We start from the raw sequence: 9,798 nt of genomic DNA, 5'->3' as shown, positions 1-9,798 counted from the left end.
ATACTTTCGAACATACACGGAAATGATCAAACATTGCGAATTTCTGGGATAAATATTTGCGTAAAATATTCGAGGAAAGCTTAATACGCAATGTCGTCAAAATATTCCATCGAAGAGCCATGTTCTTTACTGGGATGAAGGTTTTTGCTGTTGTTGTAATGGGTACCTAAAGTAAAGTAAAACGTGCTGTTTCGTTGTGCTCGGACCAAAGAGGTGTCAGATGAGTGGGGTGGATCAGGTATGCAAAGAGGTGRGTAGTGTCATGCGGAGGCATGAATATGACGGAGTCTATTCTGGATAAATAGGAGTTTAACCTGCAACAGTATCCAGARCGAAGCTGCGCAAGGGTCACACTCGTTTCTCGCAGCAACTCGAGCTTTTTGTCTGCAATGTGTGATGGTTCGACTCCAAGTACGCCATTCACTGAAATGGAGGTGTTGATGGCTCCACTGTGAATGGCGGTCAGTGTTTGAAGTCTAGTCGGCCTATTGTGTCATGTTGTCGACGTAGTGGAGGCGGTTCCGCTCCTATCAGATGACTGCCGATTTGATTACTGCGAAAGCACCCCAGCAGGAACTGCTTGGAGAGTAGTTCCTTATGCTCYTTAACTGGAAGCGCACAGGCCTTACTATATAGGTTTTTAATAGGAGACATTAAGAGGCATTCTGTTGTAGTCCGGAGTGAAGTGTTCTGATTATTCTGGAGCATACAGGCGACAATATGGGGCGGCGTAGTTAAGGACCGMCCAACCGACCGATTGCSTTATAAGTTGCCAACAACGTTTCTTTCTTTGTTTATCTTTGAATACATGCCATCGATTCCATTGCCCAACGTCAAGTTTCGAAATGTAGAAGTTAAGCAATAACGAGAAGCAATTGTTTAATTATTTTCAGTTTTTAGGTCGAAATAATACAGGCGACCGCTCAAAAATTTCATGTCATTTGTGTGACTCACTGTGTCAAAGGCTTTTGACAAGTTCAACCCTAAGAGGATCGTTCTTTCGCAGGGTGGTTTCTAGTTAAGGCCACGAACTATCTGGGYGTTTATGACGCTAAGTACTGTGTACTTTACGGAAGTCATGCTAGTGATTTGCTAGGCTCAGGTGGTGTGCGAAGGTCGGGAGTAGTAAGGCCTCAATTGTCTTCACTACTGGAAAGAGTTATCATGCAATAGAGCTCCTCTTTGTTGCCGGGTTTGCCAGGTTTCAGTAGAGGGACTATTCTTTCGTTTTTCCAAACATGGGGTATCTGAAGTGGCTTTGTTACTCACTCGCTATCTGAGCTTAGTAGACCATCAACATGGCTTCAGAAAAGAGCACAGCATCATCACAGCAWTTAGTGTTATAAACTCCCAGATAACTCGTGGCATTAACCAAAAATCATCCAATGAGGAGGATCCGTTTACTTTGAAAAAACTTGTCAAAAACTGTTGATACAGTCAACCMCGTAACGCTGAGGTTGACCTCTACATGGAATTGTTTCATTTTAATATCTCGAAATATCTCCAACCACYAGAGGGAATTGTTGATGAATTGATGACGCTGATGATATTGACGTCAACAAGTAGTCGTACACTYTGCTTTACTTAGATACTTAGATTCAAATGTCCATACATAGCAGGAAAGCTGGAGTTGCCTAGCGAACCTAAAATACATTTTTCCCCAATATGCTTCTGGATCCTAAAGCAGATTGAAATCTTAACTTATCGAGAATCGACCACTATATACCAAATCTATGTTTKGTATGTAATGAGCTGCAGATAACTCTAACCAGACTCTGATCTAACTCCCTTTTCCAAATGACCGATCCCGTTAAAACAGCTGTGTTGCTGGAAATTCCTCTAATCAATTTTAATGGCAATTAACTTTGTCTACATAACCGTTACAACAACAACCTTACTTTTTCAATTGTTTTGACACTATATTTATGATAAATTGCAGTCAAACATAACGTATTAAACAAAAGTACATATAAATTTATAATTGAAACAAAATGATAAATTGAAGTCAAACATATTATTATTATTAAGAAGATTTTATTATGTTAAACCAAATAAGTACATATAAATTTATAATTTTTTATATTAAATTATCCCCGCCTTTTGAGNGTACCCTCTTTTGGCTACCAGTTTGTGCAGGTGTGGTTAAGGAAGTACTAGTAGGAGATGTTGAGCTACTAAGTGATGTTGTTGTGTTTTGAGCGATCGAGTATTTAACGAAGCATACTCCAACAATTAGAAGGAAAAATGAAACTAGATATAACCTCATTTTGATAATGACTACATGAATACCGTCGAATCTTCGTTTTTATATAACCATAAAATTGTTTATTTATTTAGAAGAAATGCTTTACGGGTTTTGCGCTGGTGAAACAGTTGCTTAAAAAAATGTTTACATAGCCAATATTTTAAAAGTATGCAAATACTTTCGAACATACAMGGAAATTAATAAACATTGCGAATTTGTTTTATAAATACGAGTATTTGCAAAGTATGTGTAAAATTTTCGAGCAAAACTTAATACTCAAAGTAGTCAAAATATTCCATCGAGGAGCCGTCTTCTTTACTGGGATGACRGTCAAGATAATCTTCCGTTCCAAATTCAGCTAGTTTTTCCACTTGCTTCCAATTTGAAATACCCGAATCTTTACGACCATCAGCCTATTTCAGTTTTTCAATACATGGAAAATATAACAATATAAAATACGATTTTAATAAGCCTTACCCAATTAATATCAATATCACTCTCATTGATAAGAGTGTATAATTTCTCAAATTGCTTTCGGTTTTGCACAACTTTACCAGCTTTATTACGCCATTCATGACGCTTCCAAATATTCATCCAAAACGCTACGGCATTTAGTAGGAACTCAGATTTAGTGTGCAGGCATAACTTGGGTATACCAACCCGTTTAGCAATTTCAATAGCTTCGATAGCCGCTTCAATGTCCCCAACATTTCGTGTCATGCGACCAGTTGCTGCTTCAGACACATTGCTAAAAAAGTTAGTAAATATATAACTAATATTACAATTCAATATTTTTAACTTTACAGAGGATGACCTTCTCGAAAATATATACCATAACCCGCCATACAGTTCCAATTACCAATATTTTCACTATGCCCACCAATATATACATTTATATAACCGTCGTCGCTCGCATCAAAAGTGTAATGCCCGATTTTAAGGGGCTTCGTGTTAGCAGTTGCACCCAATATCATTACTTTTGTATCTGCTTTACGAATCCTTGTGTTAACATCTTGGCCTTCTTCCAATTGGCGTAGCACTGTTAACTTAAGAAACCATTTGTTTAAAATAAATAGCAAGAGTATATGAATATATGTAAGTATCTTACCAATTCCTTATCTCCATCAATATCATTAAACAACAAACTTCCAGACAATGGTTCTTCCTTTATATTTTGAGTAATTGGAGTTTCTGCCGAAACAGAATTTTCTTGCTTAACAGTATTTGCTAAAGTATTTTGCAAAACGCAAAGCTGCTGAAATTCTTTTCCACAGGACATCTTTTCCGATTCACTACGCAAAATATTTGCTTCATGTTGGATTAAAAAATCAGTAGCTTCAGAGAGTGAGTGAAATTTTTTGAAAATTGCTCCACTAAATTTTTTTACTTGCTGTTCACATTCTGCCCAGGTAGTATATATACCCTCCTTTCGTCCTTTGGCTACTGCGTAAAAGGGCATTATTATGAAAATTTTAAATCACGCGCCAAGTTTTGCTTTAATTTTTACGTGAAGGTAATATTTTGGCATTCTGAATATGAACGTCAAAAATTTACCCAACTCAAGAGCTTTTGACAACTGTAATGTATATTCAGATACGTATTAAAAGGACAAAATTTGAAGGATCGCTGCGTACATTATAAAATAATAAAACCAGTAATATCTGAATAAAATATTGATTGTAAAAATTCTGTAATTCTATAGTAGCACGGATAGAAATAGGATAATATTTTATTTATGCAAATAATTAGCGGACTTAATATATACATACAGCAGAGAATGAATATTTATATATTCTGCATACAGCTTGTAAAATGATACATAAAAAACAACCCTGCACCCACAATACCTACAAACAGCTGATGCTTTAATTTAAAATTTAGCTTCAAGAAATCAAAACAATTGCTGTAATAGAAACAACAAAGTTTTTAATGTTAGATGCAATTTTTAGTTAAAACTTTTCAAAATTCAGGAAAAGGCATTTATATGTCTTTTTACGCTGTGGCCCGTGGTCACAATATAGGAATATATGACAGCTGGTATATTTTGAAAATTATGTTTTTAAAATTAATACAGAAGTGGTGTATTTTCTTTAATAGGGCGAAGTGTGAGGAGCAGGTAAGGGGCTTTAAAGGTGCCAAGTATAAGAAATTCAAGTCGAAATCTGAAGCCGAAGATTTTGTTAAAAATTTAAACGGGTTGGTTACGACAAATATAACAAATCCTATGCCGAAAGACTTTTGGCCTGATGATGAAACTTTTGAGTTGAATTCTCTGGAAGATTCAGAGCTGGTAACTTTCAAATGCGAACTGATGTGATAATATAAACTAAATTAATTTAAAAAAATTACTTAGCTTGCTGCTGCCAGTGCTGTGGAATCTAGTAATAAAAGAAAGAGAGATGCGCTTGATGAACTTGGTACAAAAAAGAAAAAATATCCTGAGCATGTTTCGAACTTTTGGAAACCAGTTGGTAAAATGATATTTAAGGAACATTCCTTTGAAATTGATTCCGAGGGATACATAATTGTCTACACTGATGGCTCATGTATAAACAATGGTAGCTCCGATGCTTGTGCAGGTTTTGGAGTATATTTCGGAGAAAATCACCCATTGTAAATAATATAATCGTTTATTTTTCATTTTTCATCTTATTTATATATAAATATTATTTTAATTTTGTTTTAGAAATGCCTCGAAGCCAGTCACCGGTCGTGTTACTAACAATGTAGGCGAAATTCAAGCGGCTATTCATGCTATTAATACAGCAAAATCATTTGGTATCGAAAAACTCTGCGTTAGTACGGATTCTCAGTTTCTTATTAATTCAATTACAATTTGGATCAAAAGCTGGAAACAAAAAAATTGGCGAAAGCAAAATGGGGAACCGGTAAAAAATTCTATAGATTTTAAGGAACTAGATAAATTGCTGGCTGACAACAGTATTCAGGTGAAATGGGTGAGTAAAACTTGAAAATAAGTATATACATGTGTTTAGTAAAATTCTTGGTTGCTTTTTAGAACTATGTAAAAGGACATCATCGTATTGTTGGAAATGAAATGGCGGATAAATTGGCTAGGGAAGGATCTGACACTTACAAACGTATGAATAATCGAAAGGAGTAGTTCATAGTAAATTAGTAAACTAGTTAAAAATTTGGTTGAAGAATAATGATAAAAATCTATGTTTTAAATGACTGTATAGAAAACATCTTTGACTATGGAACTTTTTTTATATGACAATGTTTCAAATATTGCGGGATAAATAATGTCTTTAAATTAACATGGGGATTAAAAAATATATCTTCTAATAATTGCTTTATTTATTTTACCACGAATTAAGAAATATTTTATCGAAAAATTATCGATAACTTTCTGACTAACATAAAATTTACCAGCTGTTTAGTTATAATTTTAAGTCTGCTTTGCCGGTATGTAAAAATTGTGGTTTTTCTAAAATTTTAAAAATATAAATATTTTTAATATAAAGATATGATACCTGTTGCGATATACACTTTCTCATTACTGCTTCTGTTGCCTAAAGGTCACAGTTGCAGTCAATCGCCTACCAAACCTATTGTGGGTTTGCAATTAAGCGATACTGGAATGCATCGGTAATATGGATAATTACATTTATATTTTACTTTTCATTAATTATTTACGATGATAGCGATCTTATATACATTGTTCAGTTTACTAATGAGCTATATGACAAAAGCTGTAATTACGTTCTTGAGCAGCTCCTTCCTGCTGGTGTCTACATTAGTGTTGATCAAATTGGCGATTTAAAACGATTAAAGAAGGTAAACATTAAATTGAAATAAAGTCCGTATTAATATTATTTTCAACATATTTGCATTCAATAGTTAAATGGTATTTTTCCGGAATTCGTTGATATTGAAGCGCCAACAGAGAAATCTAAATCTTTTACTATCATGTTAAACGGTGTGCCACAATCAACGGATGCCATTAAATTGCCCATACATTATCGCTACCACCATCCGAGTAAAAAACAAAAGTACGAAAATGCAAGTATTTATTTTTAATTTCTTATCCTAAAAGTAGTAGTATTTTTTAGTAAATTCGCCACTGTTGAGATACCCATTCCGAAATTGTATATAAAGTGCAAAACGCTTGAAGACAACTCTATTGAAGAATTTTTGGAGACAGCATCTAAATATAATTATTGCCTAAATGAACGTAGCATAAGTTTTGAAACCAAAATTAACGAAAATAATAGTAATTCATCTCCAACATCAAATCTTGCCGTATACGACAATTGTGACTGGTATTTGGTTGACGTTCATTTCCAACTCAAAACGGATTTACGAGCTGACATACCTATAGGAAATGAAAAGGCTTTTCCTCCTATTTTATATGCTACAATAATTATAAGTTGGATTATATCGTTATATACAGTGTTTCGCACACATGCTATACCTCGACGCATTAACTATAAATTAGAAGAACAACGAATTTTGCAAAACAAAATGAAGTAACAATTGTACCTATACCAGTTATATTTATGTTTAAGTATTATTGCATTTTACATTTCAGTATAGCATTCTGAAAATATTTTYCAAAGCTTTTTCAAGTTCATATATTTAATAATAAGTKCATCTRCAAGTCAAAGRTAAATAACAGTAATAAAAAATAAACCATTATATATTAATTAAAAAAATTACTAATGAATATTTTTTTCTAAATCATGTCTCTGTCCAATATACATATAGTTCGAATATGGCTGTTGTTGTCGTGACAAGACTTTGCTTCTCAATTTTCTAATTTACTATTTCAAAAGTAGGACTTGTTGTACAAATTTATTCTATTTTGTATTATTTCGTTTTTTCGAAAATTCCAAGAAAGAAGAAATTATCGCGATGTTTTTAAAAGCTATCCATAGGTATGGAGAGTTTTGTGCGTGGTCTTGCGACCCCTGCTCCAATTTCCTCCGACATTTTCGAGCCGTTGATGTACCATTGATTGTACTCTCCCTAAGCCGTAGCTCGAAGACGGAATCGGCCTTACTGCTGAGGGTAACCTAGCAAAGTTAACCTTTTTGGTAATGCTATCTCTAGAGCGAAGAGCCACTTAGATACKTCATTCGTTAGGAAGGTCTTACCTTACCAGACGAGTTATTGCATTACAATTTCCAGGAYAGCCGGCTCTACGCACCGGAATTGACCGGGATTTTATCCGGCCAAGGCCTGTTTTGTCATTGCAAGCTTGAAGTCCTACCTAAGTCTGCAATGCTKTCGAAATCTAAGCCACCGCTCCATTTGTGATAACTGGTCCCACGATCATRGTGTACAACCATCTGACAATCCTTGGCTTGCAACCACAAGATCAACCAACAAGGCGATTGTGCACCATACGTGCCTACGGAGCTCTGAACATGGTTAGATCAACATGCTGCTTCCATTTCAGAGTGGAATCCAGCACTAGACCAAGATACTTCACCATATTAGTCATATCTATCTCCCCGACCCCGAGTGTTAGGTTCCTRAAGCCAGGCAGAGACCTGGGTCTCGCAAACGGRACGACGGTCGTCTTCAAGGGTTGGGTGTTTAGTCCAACAGTCTTGTACCATCTCTTGGCTTGGCTTAYTTCCCTTTGCTTGATATCGCAGAGAGTGTCCTCAAATTTTCCTCTGGCTATGATAACAATGTGCTCTTCCTGWTGCTGAAGTTTTAGCTCTTGATAACGAAGCTGTAGCCCACCAGTCTAAGTCTGCAGTAAACAGATGTTTTGCGGCTACCCAATCTAGGCGAGATGGCATATGTTCGTCGAGAGATAGAYACTGGTCATCCTTAATTGTCTCCGGGAAATCCGGAAATTTGGGTCCTACAAATTCGGGTTACAAGTTATGTTATACCTATATGTATGTATCTATATTTATTTTGWTGTGTTTATATTATATATTTAGTAGAAGTTGTTAGTCCGCTAACTCCAAGCACGAGGATCTGATATTGTTGTTGTGGTAACGGCAAAAAATATTCCTAAAATAATTTTATCGAATGCTGCGAAATTGATAGTCCTTGGCCGGATAAAAGTCSGAGTCCGTCTCATACATAAGTAGATCACATTGCTCTGGAGATGTGGGAATTTGTGTTGTTGTAGTGGAGTATCAAGACCTTGCTTGGGGGAAAGTGCAAAACTAGCTATCATCGAAATCTCGTAACGGAAGATTCGGGAAACGACCATAGGTAGAGGGGAGTTAGGTGAGTAGGCTAGTGAGATCTAGCCTTGCTTGTGAGAGTTTATGTTGTAGATTTCACCTAGGTTCTAGACCAAACTTTGTATGTATACTTGTTTATTTATGAAGGGTATTTTAGCTTCGGTGCAACCGAAGTTAACGTTTTTTCTTGTTCTTTAGAGATATATATACCATAGATATTTACATAATGCATTTCCTATATTTTTCTTATATACTATCAGTTCTTAGTAATGTTGCTTTAAAGTTATCAAATCCCAATTTACTCGGATTTAGTAATCGTAGCCTCTGTATCTTCCCCTATCCTTTCAATTGACTGCGGCTTTGTGTTTGTGGGCAAATTCGTTGGATCATTCCATGGTTGTATTGTCGCTTGACCAAATATGATGAATAAAGCGTTACACACTAAATAAACACCAGCGGTTATATAGAAAACGATCCGCCACTCGCTGGGTTTCTCCTGTGACAGGAAATATTAAAAAAAATATTATTAATAAAAAGAAAATAAGACTCCAAAAATTCCTATCTATACCAACCTCATTTACTACGACAGCACCAACAACTAATGGGGCAAATAATGACAACAAATTGCCAAAGCCATTTGAAATAGACATCATTGGTCCAGCGAAATTCGGCGCAAGATCCATGTGATTGACTAAATATCCACAAAACGCAGCCGCATTGAAACCCACACCGATCGTAAGCAGCGTTATAGCCGCTACACTCTCTTCACTCGTCATATAGCTCATACCAATTAGGCAAGCCATCGGTATCCATTGACCAATGGTGTTGAATAGCTTTCTGCCAACTGTGGTACTCATTATATTTTTATTGATCAGCATATCGCATATCGGGCTAACAATCAGGCATAACAGCCACATTACGAAGTACGGCAAAGCCGATAATAGCGCATTCGAAGCGACATTTAATTTCAGTACCGAATCCATATAGGTTGGTATTTCAGTGAGAAGTGTGTAAAAGCCCCAAGTGAAACCCGTTTGAGCTGCGATAAGACCATAAAATGGAGCTGATGTGAATAAGGACTTCCACGGTACGGGCAAAGACTAGAGAAATAAAAAATAACAGATGGAAGTTAAAAATTATGATAAAATATATACGAGGATAGGATTAGTTTAGATTAAAAAAATATATTTTTTGTTTTATAAATAGCGATACTTTGACTCATTGTTTCCGGTTTGTTCAATTCACTGGGCTCATCGATAGTTCAATTAGTTTTCCTCGTTTGTAAAAAAGTCTTCTGATGGTTCTGACTGATAAGTTACTTTTTCATGTTTGGAAACAAAAAAGAAGTCACACGGGTCAAAATCCGAAGAATATGAT

General features: G+C 35.6%; 4 protein-coding genes across 5 annotated transcripts in view; 2 read left to right on the top strand and 2 right to left on the bottom strand.

Annotated features, from left to right (window-relative positions):
* Positions 1 to 2,298: 2,298 nt before the first annotated feature.
* On the bottom strand, positions 2,299 to 3,873 carry LOC108973141 (ribonuclease H1-like). Its single transcript, XM_018940194.1, has 4 exons — positions 3,354 to 3,873; positions 3,050 to 3,291; positions 2,723 to 2,993; positions 2,299 to 2,658 (listed from the first exon to the last, which is right to left on the bottom strand). Exons 1-4 carry the CDS (start codon positions 3,702 to 3,704, stop codon positions 2,515 to 2,517), a joined length of 1,008 nt encoding a protein of 335 aa, XP_018795739.1. The 5' UTR covers positions 3,705 to 3,873; the 3' UTR covers positions 2,299 to 2,514.
* A 248-nt stretch (positions 3,874 to 4,121) lies between these two features.
* Positions 4,122 to 5,478, top strand: LOC108973142 (ribonuclease H1). The gene is made up of 5 exons (XM_018940195.1): positions 4,122 to 4,282; positions 4,343 to 4,535; positions 4,599 to 4,858; positions 4,932 to 5,202; positions 5,265 to 5,478. The coding sequence occupies exons 1-5, from the start codon at positions 4,182 to 4,184 to the stop codon at positions 5,367 to 5,369; spliced, it is 930 nt and encodes a 309-aa protein (XP_018795740.1). The 5' UTR covers positions 4,122 to 4,181; the 3' UTR covers positions 5,370 to 5,478.
* A 164-nt stretch (positions 5,479 to 5,642) lies between these two features.
* LOC108973144 lies at positions 5,643 to 6,746 on the top strand. Its single transcript, XM_018940196.1, has 4 exons — positions 5,643 to 5,857; positions 5,914 to 6,046; positions 6,110 to 6,261; positions 6,322 to 6,746. Exons 1-4 carry the CDS (start codon positions 5,736 to 5,738, stop codon positions 6,740 to 6,742), a joined length of 828 nt encoding a protein of 275 aa, XP_018795741.1. The 5' UTR covers positions 5,643 to 5,735; the 3' UTR covers positions 6,743 to 6,746.
* Positions 6,747 to 8,522: 1,776 nt separating this feature from the next.
* Positions 8,523 to 9,798, bottom strand: part of LOC108973139 (putative inorganic phosphate cotransporter) — a 17,088-nt gene continuing 15,812 nt past the window's right edge. For both annotated transcript variants that reach the window (XM_018940191.1, XM_018940190.1), the window contains exons 3-4: positions 8,994 to 9,521; positions 8,523 to 8,917 (exon numbers count right to left, since the gene is read on the bottom strand). In XM_018940191.1, coding sequence (XP_018795736.1) covers positions 8,720 to 8,917; positions 8,994 to 9,521 — 726 coding nt within the window. In that variant the 3' untranslated portion in view covers positions 8,523 to 8,719. The remainder of the gene's footprint in view (positions 8,918 to 8,993; positions 9,522 to 9,798) is intronic.

Source organism: Bactrocera latifrons, unplaced genomic scaffold (genome assembly GCF_001853355.1).
Source record: "Bactrocera latifrons isolate USDA-ARS-PBARC rearing strain unplaced genomic scaffold, ASM185335v1 scaffold_46, whole genome shotgun sequence".
NCBI classification, from domain to species: domain Eukaryota; kingdom Metazoa; phylum Arthropoda; class Insecta; order Diptera; family Tephritidae; genus Bactrocera; species Bactrocera latifrons.
The sequence above is the reverse complement of the archived record's forward strand: the minus strand, read 5'-3'. Positions and strand labels throughout refer to the sequence as shown.

What these genes read in the sequence shown, in the direction of transcription:
- LOC108973144 (XM_018940196.1), top strand. Translation starts at nt 5,736, where the DNA reads ATGATACCTGTTGCGATATACACTTTCTCATTACTGCTTCTGTTGCCT. An exon ending in AGCGATACTGGAATGCATCG is followed by an intron (nt 5,858 to 5,913) that starts GTAATATGGATA and finishes TTACGATGATAG; the next exon opens with CGATCTTATATACATTGTTC. An exon ending in CATCCGAGTAAAAAACAAAA is followed by an intron (nt 6,262 to 6,321) that starts GTACGAAAATGC and finishes AGTATTTTTTAG; the next exon opens with TAAATTCGCCACTGTTGAGA.
- LOC108973142 (XM_018940195.1), top strand. Translation starts at nt 4,182, where the DNA reads ATGCAATTTTTAGTTAAAACTTTTCAAAATTCAGGAAAAGGCATTTAT. An exon ending in ATAGGAATATATGACAGCTG is followed by an intron (nt 4,283 to 4,342) that starts GTATATTTTGAA and finishes TTTCTTTAATAG; the next exon opens with GGCGAAGTGTGAGGAGCAGG. An exon ending in ACAGTATTCAGGTGAAATGG is followed by an intron (nt 5,203 to 5,264) that starts GTGAGTAAAACT and finishes GTTGCTTTTTAG; the next exon opens with AACTATGTAAAAGGACATCA.